The sequence below is a fragment of the Oryctolagus cuniculus genome, chromosome 3 (assembly GCF_964237555.1).
Source record: "Oryctolagus cuniculus chromosome 3, mOryCun1.1, whole genome shotgun sequence".
Lineage (NCBI taxonomy): Eukaryota > Metazoa > Chordata > Mammalia > Lagomorpha > Leporidae > Oryctolagus > Oryctolagus cuniculus.
The window spans coordinates 76507727-76521750 of NC_091434.1; the positions used below are offsets into that span (position 1 = coordinate 76507727).

Below are 14024 nucleotides of genomic sequence, written 5' to 3' on the forward strand. Positions count from 1 at the left end.
TGGATGGCAGGGATCCAACCACCTGAGCCACCACTGCTCAAAGATTCTGCATCACTAAGAAGCTGGAATCCAGAGCTACCACTGGGAATTAACCCAGACACTCTGATTTGGGACATACTAACTGTGGGGAGCAATCCGGACTGGACTAAGTTACTGAAATTAAGACTTATTCTATGCATCTGCTCTCCCACAATATGGCGCTGGGAGAGAAGTAAACAGCTTCCGCACAGCTGCCTCCAGTTCAGCTAATAAACTGTAGGACTTGCTCCTGATTGGAGAGCAGCGTACTCGGCGTGTGGGCAGCCGAGTTAGGATTGGCGGAGGAGGACTATAAAGGAGGAGAGAGACGGCATGCACCAGGAACATCTATGGGGAACATCTAAGGGAACCCGTGCAGCCCCCGAGAAAGCCGGCCGGCGGTGTGCCGCTCCCCTGCGGAAGTGGGGAATGCGGCCAGGGGGAACTGCCCTTCCACGGAGGTGGAAGGGATAGTAGCCAACCCGGGAAGAACCAGCAGCAAACCCGGGGAGGGCCGAGCAGACGAAAGAACAGCGCAGGGTCCTGTGTCGTTCCTCCACGAAGAGGGGGAGCGACATAATGGTGCCGTGACTCGGATATGAAGCCTAGGCAGGGTTTGGTGTCGTTCCTCCATGAAGAGGGGGAGCGACATAATGGTGCCGTGACTCGGATAGGAAACCTGACTCGGATAGGAAACCTAGGACGGACAGGAAACTTAGGAGGGAAGAAACGGGAAGAAGTGGAAAATATCGGAGAGAGAGACTAGCAAACAGCCTAGGGAAAAGCCGGACGAAAAAGGTGCCGGAAGAAGCTATTGAAAGCCCAGGCATAGACTAATCAGATACGGACTACGGGGGGAAGCTGGGAGAAATCTCTAAGGTCAAAAGCGAAAGTGAAAGCTAGAACAAACAGACTCGGATGCGGACTGTGGGGAGAGGCCAGGAGAAATGAGGGAGGAATATCGTTGGAGGAAAGCTTGGGGAAACATACCGGGTAGAGAAAAGTGTTAGGGAAATTGAAGCCGCGGGGGGCAGGCCGAGGCGGAAACGGAAGCCACTTTGGGATTCTCAAGTTAGCCCGGGAATAGGGGGCGAAAAGTTAAAACCAGAAGCTGAAACGTAAGCCAGATTGGGATCCGTCTGATTAGCCCGGGGAGCAAAGGACGGGAAGCCAAACCGTGGGGCGGAGACGTACGCTGGGTTGAATTCGCCAGGCTAGCCCGGGGAACTTAGATTGAATGCTAGTGGCGGACACGTAAGCTACGCTGTGTTACTCGCGGAAGCCGCCGCGTGCAGAGAGCACGGGGCGTGAATAGATAGGGAACGGGGCTGGCGCGAGGCTGTGGTTCAGACGCGAAAGGGTTAAGCGTGGAGACCGCGGAGCGCGCGAAGCCGAGCCGCGCAAAGCCGGGAAGCTGAGCAGATGAGAGAGGCGCGCGGGCTGAAGCGGCGCAGAGCCGGGAACCCGCCGGCGGGGCGAGGTGCCGGAAAGCCGCAGGGATAAGAGAAACAGAAGTTTGGAAGTAAAAGAGAAATAGGAATGCTGGAAGATAGAAGTAAAATGGGAGAAATAGGAATGCCCGGAGATAGAGAAATAGAAAAATAGAAAGGCCTCCCTACAACACTGCAATGTGAGAGCTTGGATTCGGTCTGCCTGATTAAGTGAGGCGATGAGCACCTGGGCGGCTAGCAGCTTATGCGCCGCAGGTCACCGAAGACAGGCACGAATTAACATCAGTAAGGCCTCCCCACAAAAAGGCAATGAGAAGGCTTGGATTCGGTTTGCCTGATAGGTTTTGTAAGCCCCTGCGGGCAGAGCAGAGCATGCGCTGCAGGGCACCGAACACAGGCACGCATCAGCGCCTAAAAACCTCCTCACAATGGCGAAGAGAGGACCCGGATTCGGTTTTCCTGATTGATAGGACTTGTAAGAGCCTGTGGCAACTCTAGCAAGTAGAGCAGAGTGTGTGCCGCGGGACACCGAAGACAGGCGCGTATCAACGCCAAAAAATAAAAAGAAAGGGGGATCTGTGGGGAGCAATCCGGACTGGACTAAGTTACTGAAATTAAGACTTATTCTATGCATCTGCTCTCCCACAATATGGTGCTGGGAGAGAAGTAAACAGCTTCCGCACAGCTGCCTCCAGTTCAGCTAATAAACTGTAGGACTTGCTCCTGATTGGAGAGCAGCGTACTCGGCGTGTGGGCAGCCGAGTTAGGATTGGCGGAGGAGGACTATAAAGGAGGAGAGAGACGGCATGCACCAGGAACATCTATGGGGAACATCTAAGGGAACCCGTGCAGCCCCCGAGAAAGCCGGCCGGCGGTGTGCCGCTCCCCTGCGGAAGTGGGGAATGCGGCCAGGGGGAACTGCCCTTCCACGGAGGTGGAAGGGATAGTAGCCAACCCGGGAAGAACCAGCAGCAAACCCGGGGAGGGCCGAGCAGACGAAAGAACAGCGCAGGGTCCTGTGTCGTTCCTCCACGAAGAGGGGGAGCAACATAATGGTGCCGTGACTCGGATATGAAGCCTAGGCAGGGTTTGGTGTCGTTCCTCCATGAAGAGGGGGAGCGACACTAACCAGCATCAGCTTGGCTAAGCACTCACCCTGTAAAATGGTTTTATTGTGCTGAAAGTTACACCAAATTGGCAGACTTAGTTTTGTAGAAAGTTAAATGCCAAAGATTTGCTGTGAATATAAAAAGCAGAAATAAACAATTTCTTCTTTTTCATCTTTATCAACTAAGTTGCCTGTATGTCTGTTATCAAAATTAGTCATTCATTCCTTTTTCATTTTCATTGTGGTAAAATATACCTAACATTAAATAGACTATATCAATCAGCTTTAAATGTACAATTCAGTAGTATTAAAAACATTCATATGAGTAAGTGTTTGGTGCAGTGGTTATGATAGTGCTTGGGATTCCTGCATTCCATATTCAAGTGTCTGGGTTCAAGTCCCAGCTTTGCTTCCAATTCCAGCTTTCTGCTATTGTAACCCTGGGAAGCAGCAGGTGATGCTCATGTCCTTATTTGGCTCTCTGCCACTCACATGGGAAACCAAATTGTTTCTGGGCTCCCATCCTGATTGTCGTGGTCATTTACGGAGTGAGCTAGTAGATGGAGCATATCAGCACAACAATTTCTGGCCTCCTGTGTTTCTGATGAGAAATCTGTCAATCTTACTGAAGGTCCATTATGTTGGATCAGTCAGTTCTCTTTTGCTACTATGAAGATCATTTCATTGTTCTTGGCTTTTAACAATTCAATTATAATGTTTCTTGAAATAGGTGTCTTTGAGTTCTTACTGGGAGTTTTTTTAGTTTCTTGGAAATTTACATTCCTGTCTTTTATCAAATTTGGGAAGTTATCAGCTGTTATGTCTTTAGACTTTCTCCCTGTCCCTTTTTGTTCTGTCTCTCTTCTCTGGGACTCCCATGATGCATTTGTTGGTCCACTCGATGGTGTTTCATGGATCTCTTTGACTGTTCACTTTTCTTCAATGTTTTTTCTGACATCAGTCATTTCTATTATATAGAATTTCTTTTTAGGTTTTTATTTTTACTCCTTCACTGGTATTTCCATTTTGTTCATATATCATTTTCTTGACTTTCTCCATATCTTCCTTCAGTTCATCAAGCATCTTTAAGATAGTTATCTTAAAATCCTTTGATATTACTTTAAGTGTAATTTGTTCCTAAATTTTCTTTCCATGTTGCTTTAAAAGTCTTTGCCTGCCATCAGAGCTTTTTCAAGGATGGTTGATTTATTTTTCCTTTTGAATGGGCCATACTGTCTTGTTCTTTGTATGCTGTATTATTTTGTTTTTCTCTTGAAGACTCGATATTTGAATCTAATAATGTAGTAATGCTGGAAATCAATTTATCACTATTTTCTGGGGATTGCTTCTTATTATTGCTTTTGCTTATTTATTTATTTATATTGTAGTAGGCAGTCTCTGTGTCAAGGATCAGCCCAAGAGGTAAACTTAGGGTCTCTTTAGGAGTTTTCTGACCTCATCCTTCTCTATGGACATATATGATGACTTTCTAAATTTTCTTACATATACAGTTAATGTTTGAATGCCATATTCTTTTTTAAAGTTTTTATTTTTATTTATTTATTTATTTGAAAGGCAAAGTGGAAGAGAGAGAGAGAAAGAGAGAGAGAGAGAGAGAGCCATCCATCTTCCATCCACTAGATCACTCCCCACTCCCCAAATACCCACAATAGCCAGTGTTGGACCAGGCTGAAGCCAGAAGCCTGGAACTCCATCCTTGTCTTCTATTTGAGTTGCAAGAGACCAAGCACTTAGTACATCATCTATTAATTTCCAGGGTATGTATTAGCAAGTAACTCGATTAGAAGCAGAGGCAAGACTCCATCCCAGGCACTCTGTTATGGGATGTGGTTATCTGAAAAAGGCTGCTTAAGCCACTGAGCCACAATGTCCTACCCTGAATTCATAGTCTTTAATTCTGTCTCTCAAAAGGGAAAAAGAGAAATATGACCAGAAGGGAGCATTGCTGGCTTTTTAAATCCCTTTGAAGTCAGAAGGATAGCAGGTTATAGCAACGGAGGGTGGTACAACAAATACTGGTGCTCACCTTGATGTCTGCAACTGTGGGATCAGAAGCAGCAACATGAGCATAGGTCTCTGAGAGCTGGAGAACATGACACTTTTCACCCAACCTGGCTCTCACAAGTGCTATCTATGCTCCTCCTGAAACACGTGCATGGTTATCTGCCATGTGGTGGGGGTGGTGGGCCAGGCTGCAGAACTGCACCAAGAGCTGAAACAGACAAAAATTAACATCAGTTTACCATCTATTTCTTTCTCTGGGAGTTGCAACCTTCAGTAGGCTTCAGAGTGATATATAGTTACATCAGACAGATTTCTGCCAATACAATTGTTGTCTAGGTGGGAAGACAAATTCCTAGTGCATTCTACTCTACCACCTGCGCAGATTCTTTCATTTATTTACTTTAGATATATTATCTTGCCTTGTTCATGGCCCTTTATTCCTCAGAAAAATATTATGAATAACATGAAGTTTTCATTTTGTGACCTTGTAGATCCTCACACCAGATTAAAACATGTCTTGTTACTTTTATGATAACATGGGAAATGGAGAAAGACTGGAAGGAGGTCTCATCTATTTTGTCTATCCACTATATACCTTTTCATCTGTGACAGATATGTAAAACAGAATTATAAATGTTGTCTCTGGTCTACAGAAGACAAAAGGGCTGGTATCATTGATTAATCTGTCAAAGTCATCCAGCTAGTAAATCATAAAGTTAAGGTTTAAATCCAAGTCTATCTGATGCCAAGCCCATATTCTTCTCTCCATTCTAGCATGCTATATTCCATATGGGATTTCATAATCATGAGATGGATTGTCCTTGATATTAAAAAATTAATTCCGTTATTGTTCTACTTGTCACTTGTTGATGATGTTAATCGTTATTAGCAAATACGTTGAATGAAAGAAGAGAGTGGAGGAGAAATGGGGCTAAGTAGGTGCTCTGTTCATCAGCACGTGACATCAGTACTCACAGAAGAGACGAGACTGATTTCAGTGGGCTAAAATCAGGTGCATAGCTCCCAAGTACACCCTCCAGACACACATGCCAATAGATGCTATTAGTTTCAGTTCTTCAGGAAAAAAGACTTCAACAGGAGATCTAAAACAAAAAATTGGGAAGTAATTTGTATTTGGCTGTTTCTTTTGAAAGTTCAAGGTGTGGTGGCCCTTATCAAAGCTGCAGCCACTTCCACATAGCAGCTCTGGTCAAAAGGGAGCCGAGAGTGACGATTTTCCTTGATGGCTGCCTTTCTGCTATAACTGATCTGCAACATGTCAGGAAAAGACAGTCCTCAGGTACAGCTGGAGACTGCAGTTAAAATCAGTGTGATTCCACAGGCTGCCAGAAACGCCGGGGTATGATCAGAATAGGCTTTGGAGAATAGCTGCCCAGTCAGGGAGCAGCTGTGTGGGGGGAGGTGGTAGAGGAGTGGACATTTGTCCTGGGACCATCTGTACTGTGGCATAGACCAAGGCAATTTTTTAGGTCACAGCCTTGGAATGCTGAGGCATTAGGGTCAGGACCAAAAGCTAGGCAGACCAGATAAAGGGAACAGCTGTGGACAGTTGTGTTCTAATCTTAGAAAAGTAAAAAAGAAATAATAAATAAGAAAGTCCAAGTGGTAAATAGTAAGCTGAAACTTACAGTATAAACTGCGCTATAGGAAATATGAAACCTCTTTAGTCAATTTCTTAAACACTTTTAAGCCAGTAGAAGATAATTAGGCTTTCCTGAAACAAGAATTACCTACATACTTCTTCTTATATCAGTTTTACCCAATACTAGCCACTGTTGATTGTTTAAATTAAAATTGGACAAAATTAGAAATTAATTCCTCAGTCACACTAGTCATGATTTCAAATGCTCAGCAGTCATCAACTGGCTAGTGGCAGTCAAATGGAACAGCATAGATAAAGAACATTTCTGTCACAGGAATACTGTTACATAGGCTGTTCTAGATTATGATATGGAATATACATTAACATCGTTGACCTCTGTCTTTTTCTATGCTGTATGTTCAGTGAATATTACGGTGAGTTACATTGTGGACAACAAATATTTATTAAAAACTGAATAAATTAAGTGATTAGAAAGCAAGAAATATCCAGTTTCAGTTGTAGACTTTAGGAAAATTCAAGGCTAAAAATTAAGCTCAGATATGAGAGAGGTTTTATATAGAAAACATTGCATAATTATATAAAAATCACAAAGAAGAAAATTTGACTTCATTTTTTTGAAAATTTTTTATGTTTACTTCCAATTTGATTAATAACTATAATATTCAAAAATTGTTTTATTTTTATTATCCCAAAGGAAATTATTATGTTTAAGTCAGCTTGAATCATCCTGTTCACGCTTTTATACTTTTACTAAGCATTTTTGTGTTGACAGCAAAATGTAGTATTGAGCAATGTTTATAAACTGTTGTAAATTATTGCTATGTCAAAAAAGTTATTTTCTTCTGTAACTTGCTGTTCTCCATCAGTATTTTATTCATGTATTTTTATTCTAACACATTAATATTTAACAGTTAATTGTTCTATGGCTTACAACTGTATTATTATAGCATATTTTTCCTTTTGATTTATGTATCAACTCTGTGGCCTGACAATGAGGTTGTTTTCAACATATGATTAATATAAACAATGCAGTAGTGAATACCTTAGATACATTCTACCATGTGCATTTCTCTAGCCTAAGTATCTACAGATGTACTCATTTGCTAACAAGCCTATTGAACTTGATCTTTACTAGTTACTATCAAATTCTTCTCCAAAGTGTTTTACTACCTATAATTCCCCTGTGAATGATTTCCTATTGTCCTTTTCTAGCAATTTATCTTTATTGATTTTGTTGAATTAAGTGTGAAATAATTTTGTGTTTTTCATTTCGTTTAAATCTCTCAAATTACTAAAAAGCATGAGTAGTTTGGTACTTATTGATTAGCTATTCCTCTTCTATCTATTGTTGTCATCCATTTTCTATTGTTCATTAAATTTTATTTTTCTTATTGTGCAAGATCATTTAATATTCACTGGATAATAATGATAATAACCCTTTGTTGATTATATGCATGCTCAATCTCATATCCCAATTCTATCTTATTTTTGATTTTGATTTTATTATATAGATATTTTCTATTTACCTTTCATTGTTTTTTATAATTTATCAATTTTTACCTTTATGGTTTTCTTTTCTTGAATGTTTCAGATCATTCCTCGTCAAATATAATATTTTATGCTTTGAATTTAAATTTTAAGTGGGGATAGCAGACATTACATAATATAGAATCTTCTCATTCATGTGTATAGACAGGGAATGTCTCTCCCTTTGTGTCTTTTAATAATATGACAACATTAAGATCATATATATCTTTTATGATATTTAGTGTTTTTGTCTTCATGCCATTTTAAAAACATTTTAATTGCCTGTCACTTGTGTAAGTAAATCCCTTTAATTTATTGGGTATCAAACTTGTGTCCAGTAAGCTAACTGGATGAATGTACTTACTATTTCCACAAACTTATCAATAGGTTTGTCTGAATTATCTTTGTACTGAATTGTATACAAATAATTTAGCTCTTTCTAGTGATAATACATCTTATATGCTTTATTGAATTAAATAAGAATGTCAAAGATATGTGAGTACCTCAAAGTTCCTGAAAAATTAGAATTAAATTTGTTGTGAAAAAAATTGAAATCCCTTCATGCAGGGGATTTTCAAAAAGTTCAGGAAAGTATGTATTATGAAAAAAAATGTGCAGATATTCAACACTTTTTGGACCGAGATTAACATCTTTTAACTCATTTTTCCACAAAATTTTTGAAGTACCCTTCTTTTATACTTTGGAAACAGAAGTATAGAACATCTTTACCTGATTTCAGCCTTTAATTATAGTGTTTCCAACTTCACTCATTAATATGTCATTTTCTGTAGGTTCTAATAGATATTCCTTTTCAGGGTAGGGCAATTCCCTTTTATGAGTAGCTTGCTTAGTATGTTTATCATGTAGTTTCCAATCTTTTATAATAGTCAAGCATTTTTCTCCACTAACCTGTTAATGTGTTAAATTATGTCAATATTAATAGATTTTGTCATTAAACAACTTTAGCATTTATTGGAAATATCCTTTGGTCATGACTTTCCATCTTTTAAATTACTTCGCTGCAGTTGATAGTGTTTCATTTTATATTTGCACACTTATTGTCTAACGTCAGAAGGGTCTGTATCTTCATTTTTTATCATGCAAGTTCATTGTCAAGGTTTCAGTAATCTCAAAATACACCACCAAATTTTCTTTTTTTTCTCTGTGGAACGGGTCTTTTCTGGAAGTTCTTCCTAGGCTATTTTACAAAAAGAAAATAAGTTTCAGTATCTCTTCCCTTCGCTTTCTGTAGAATTGGACACATGTGTTTCCTATGTTTACCATCTTTTCTGGTGTTTTCTACCTTATAAAATTACAATCATTAAGATGAACAGAGAAAATCCAAAATCATCTCTAGGTATTTTTTCACACTCCAGGAATACACTCGAGAAACCATGTGGACCAGAGAACAACTCATATAGAAGAAGAAAAATAAAATAAAAATCCTAACATTTAATAATTGAGAAATGATTTAAAAAGTAAGACACTGTCACAATCTGAACTGAGGGGAAGAAATGAGTATTTCTCATGTGCAAAAACGCATATAATTTAAAACACATTAGAAAGGAAGGCAGTCTTCAAGTTTCCCCAACTGCCAGTGCTGCTTGATCTAAATAATTTTCTAGGGATCATAGACAAAATATGTATGTTTTCACATTCCCATTGGAATAAAAAAGGTTTGTTGTAGCTTTTAACATCAACTGCAGTAAGAGTAGTGGAGGCAGCAGGTGGCAGCAGTTCCCACTCAAAACCCTGGGAATAGGAATAAATCACACAAGAGGCCTTCCTTGCAGGCCAGCCTGTCTGTAAAGTTCCTTTGTGTCTGTAACTGTTCATTTCATATATGGAAAGAAAGATGACGTAATGGCTCTATGTGTTTGTGGGGATACATATATTTTTTACAAAGAGGCTGAGAAACAAACATGATGAAATGGATTGGTTTTCATCTTCCAAACCCCCCCCCCCATCCCTTCTATTTAGAACATGGCAATATGCTCATGCTTTTCTAAGACCCTACTGCTCCTTCTTCTGTCTTCATGCATTCTTTCTGTATTCACTCATGCCTTTCTTTTATACGGCTGTTGAAAATACTTCTAAACCTTTTGCTTCCTTTTATTAAATAACAGCAGATTATAATAATAAGATTAATAATACTGCTAAAATAAAAGCTGTTTATTGAACATGTGCTCTGTGATAGACTCTCTTCCAGAAAGTTTACATATTTTTCTTATTTAATCTGCATAATAACTCAGTGGATTAGATTCTACTATTATCTTCATTTTTAGATGTAGAAGTTGAAACTCAGGGCAAATAAATTGCCTAAGATCATGTAACTGACAAGAGGCCAGAAAAAAAGACAGGCTACCTGATCTTGGAGCCTGTGCTGTTCATCCTTACTCATGGGTGTGTTAGGGGGGTATTCTAATCCCTGCCAATACTGAATATTTTAATTTTATTAGGATTGGATTCTTTAAAGCCAATTAAAGTGTGTATTTTCCAAAACTCTGAGAAGTGTGTACCATATGGGAATTCGAGGCCAATGACAGTCAAGCATGGAAAGGTTATTGGAATGAAAAGACCAAGATGATAAATCTCAACTTTATCAGTGGAGGCTTAGTACATTATATTATTACTCAGAGTTGGGCTTTCCTCATGCATTAAATGGTGATAACACTTAGATGTTGTGAAAATTGAGTGAGGTGATGCAACAGAGTTCCCACAACATAGTCAGGACCTCTTCCACGTGAGTTCACGTCTTCCTCCGCCAGGTGAACTGCAGTGCCAACTAAACTTTCCTCGGGAAGGTTGAATGTGGAAAAACACGGACGAGGGGAGTAATGGGCAGCATTTGGGCATTATTAGTTGTTGCACCTCCATTGAGTACCTCACCTGGTGAATAGGTAATAAATGTTTCCTGTGAAATTAATTAGCAAATAAATAAGTTCACAAAATTGCATAGTCAATGGCTATTTTACATATGCAAAATTAGAACCTGAATAAGTATTAGATATGCATTTCAGAGGACTGGGGTTAAGGAATAGCATATATTTTCTCAGGAAGTAGTTTTATGATTAAATAAGATTAAGGGGACCCTTATTAATTCCTAGCTTAAAGGTACTCAATTTATATTTGTAATGCTATGTCATATTCTGTTTTGCTTATATTTGTTTAATAATTTATCAAATAAATGAATTCTCTTCTAGACCCAAAACAGAAGATGCCTGGGTGTTTGCAAAGCCCAATGCCATTCAAGCCATTGGGGTTATGTCTTTTGGTGAGTACAGAGTTTGAAAATTTATGGTTGGGTAGCAGATGTCCTAAGTTTTAGACTTTCTATTAGCAGCATATGAACTAGTCTGTACAGTATAAAATTAGGCTCAAAAGTTTTCTCACTCATCACTGAAATTTGCTTTGATTTGGAGAAATCTGTTTCTCATGTAGAGAACTCATTACATGCATCTTATTTCTTAACTTGGAAGCCTTGCAAGTGTTTTAGTCTTTTTAAAAGCCTTGCGCACAAAGTATTATGGATTGACCAGATGTCTAAAGCTACTCTGTGTCTCAGATGGCAAAAGAAGTTGTGCACCAAAAGTTATGGTGTTGCTTTTATTTCCCTTATGATGGGAAGTGTCATTCGGAAGAAGAAATTGCGAGAGAAGATTGGATAGATCTGACTTATATCAAGAGTGACATAAAGATATGATTAATGTTCTCATCCCTAAAACTTCTAGAAAAAATGTTTTCTGATACATTAGTAAATTAATATGTTCAAACTCAAGTTCATTGACATTCTAAAGTAGCATACTTAATTTTCAGGACTATAAAAGAAAATGTCGGTACTTGCTTTAACAATGATTGTTTGCTCCTCTTTTTTTTTTTGTTCTTACAGCATTTATTTGCCATCATAACTGTTTCTTAGTCTATGGTTCTTTGGAAGAACCCACAGTAGCTAAGTGGTCCCGCATCATCCATGTGTCTGTCTTGGTTTCTGTATTTATCTGTATGCTCTTTGCTACATGTGGATACTTGACATTTACTGGCTTCACTCAAGGTAATGGGGGACTCAATCGCATCATATTTTGGTGTTCATGCTAATTGGTACAAGTATATTCAGTATTCTGCTAATTTTTGCTACAAGTGTGCCCAGTATTTTATTTCAAAGGATCACATGCCCACCCATTCTCTCCTCTACGCTCCTGCCTTTCTGCTGTGTGCACTCATTTTTTCCATCTTAAACTGCTAACATCAGTTACATGGTCCATATTCTCTCCTATGCTTCCACATCTGAGCATGCAAATTCTAGCTTTGCTCCCTTTTCTTCCATTCAGCTTCACTTTCAAAGGTGCCAATCGCCTCCCCATCTTCGAGGCTAACAACCTGCTTGGTTCTGATTCTCCCAAGAGGCTCTGAGTCACTCAGAGTACAGGTTGTACTTTTTTTTCTCTAACTTTCTGCCCTTACAGGAAAGACCCCTACTACATTATCATTATTATTCTTTCTCTCCATTAAAACTATTTTTTTCTTTCTTTTATCTCTGGAGACTCTAACTCCCCAGCCCACCTGGATAATTAGCTCAGACAAGTTGCCTGCCCATGTTCTCAGCAAATTATCTGGACGCTTTCATTATTTTGATTCTAGGCCATACCTTTCTTCTGATTTCCAGCCTGTTACTTGTAAATCATTTCATTTCCACTTACCTGCCTCATTCTTGCCTCAATCACAAAACATCTGTCCCGCAAAACCAGCCCTATGGGTCTCTCCCTCAAACGTAACATCTTTCCTTGTACCCTCCTGGGTTCAGGGACCGGGAGTCCCCTCTTCTACTTCCTTTAACATTGCATTCAGTCATCTGTATAGGGTCATAGTCAGGGTAGTCTGACAGCTGTGTAAATGCTATGATTCATATATTTCACAGGGTTTGCAAACCTAGTACCCTACTTGACCTTCAAACAACCCTCTGAAAGTAAGTGGAATAACTAGTTTTCCGCCTGTTCAAAACTTGAAGAGGTAAAGTAACTGGCCCACGCTGGCTGGCAACAAATTAGAAAACAAATTTCCTTTCCCTCCTGGTCCTGCTTTTTCTATTTGTTTAACCACAGTCCACGGAAAGCCATCGCTTAGCCTTCAGCTCCTCTTGGCTTAGTTTTCTGTGACACTGGGGTGCTCTTGGGAGGATGCCTGCCTTGTTTTGAGTAGTTTACAGCTCATTGTGATTGTAGCCAGCTATTTCTGCAAAAATGAAGAAAGATGACTTCACAAAATAATGGTTAACATAAACCCACGGCAGTCAAAAAGATAATACAACTATGTGCCGTGAGAGGACAGTAACAAAGTGACCCTGAGTGGTACGATAAGAATTGTGTTTGAAAACTTTGCCACGTGTCACTATTGCAACATAGCTTGCCAAGATGAATGTCCTACAGGATCTAGTCCGTGAAGATCATGGTTTTAAATGCTTTTTCTGTAGATATAAACCATGCTTTTTGCCTGTTGCACCTTCTTGGTGTTTCTATCAGTGGTAATTGCTCAGATATAATTAAAGCTTTATATAGCGAAGCCGACAGGTAGGTGTTTCATGGTGGTGTTTTTCCCTCGTTCATCATTCCTAATAAACACTCAGATTCAAGATGGAATAAGCTGACATTGTGTCTGCAGGTCATTTCTCGTTACGCAGATCTGATCCTGGTTGTGCAAGCCAGGCGTTTGTTTTCTTCTGTTACAGTAAATTCCAGTTTACAAGGCAGTAGGAATTCTAGATTCTTCTACACAATGCCAGTGATTTTTGAAAATATGCAAGGTTCATTTTAGCGGAGGTTCATGAATGGGGCTCTTCTGTCCTTTTTTTCTCTCAGGATAGAAGCTTTCCAACCAACTTTGAGGCAGCTCTCTGCCTCTACTGCTTTGAAGTTTAATCTCTTCATGCCAAAAATGTAGTGTAAATTTGTTCTCATTGATTGGAGGAAGGGAAATGACTATTTAACTTTTTAATGAAGAAAAGTACAAAGATATTGTTTTGTTTCTTTCTTCATAAACTGTAGTAGTGTGCCTTTGATCTAATTTTCTATTCAGTTTTATTGAAAAACAGTGACTGCAGTTTTAAAATTTAAGCATGTTATATTCAGGAAATAAACAGGCTCAGATACTGTTTCATCCATGGTGTTTTTACTTATTTGAACTCTGTGCCCTCATTAGATTCCTGTGTTTTTTCATAGACATCAGAAAATACAATATCTAGATAAGAATTGTCCAATTTACATAGTCCATTATTTAA

At 39.3% G+C, this 14024-nt stretch overlaps 1 protein-coding gene and 1 non-coding gene across 5 annotated transcripts in view; both read left to right on the forward strand.

Moving 5' to 3' along the window:
- The window catches only part of SLC38A11 (solute carrier family 38 member 11), a 59687-nt gene that overhangs the window by 29531 nt on the left and 16132 nt on the right, over nucleotides 1–14024 (forward strand). For 3 of the 4 annotated variants that reach the window (XR_517064.4, XM_008258684.4, XM_008258681.4), the window contains exons 8-10: nucleotides 10957–11027; nucleotides 11643–11804; nucleotides 12669–12716. Coding sequence is in view for 3 of the 4 variants with exons in the window: in XM_008258684.4 (XP_008256906.2) it covers nucleotides 10957–11027; nucleotides 11643–11804; nucleotides 12669–12716 (281 nt within the window). In the remaining variant the exon portion in view is untranslated. The remainder of the gene's footprint in view (nucleotides 1–10956; nucleotides 11028–11642; nucleotides 11805–12668; nucleotides 12717–14024) is intronic. The other variant, XM_008258682.4, reaches the window with a different exon arrangement.
- Nucleotides 5767–5897, forward strand: LOC127491906 (small nucleolar RNA SNORA16B/SNORA16A family). The gene has a single exon (XR_007920834.2). It is a non-coding gene; the product is annotated as a small nucleolar RNA SNORA16B/SNORA16A family (small nucleolar RNA).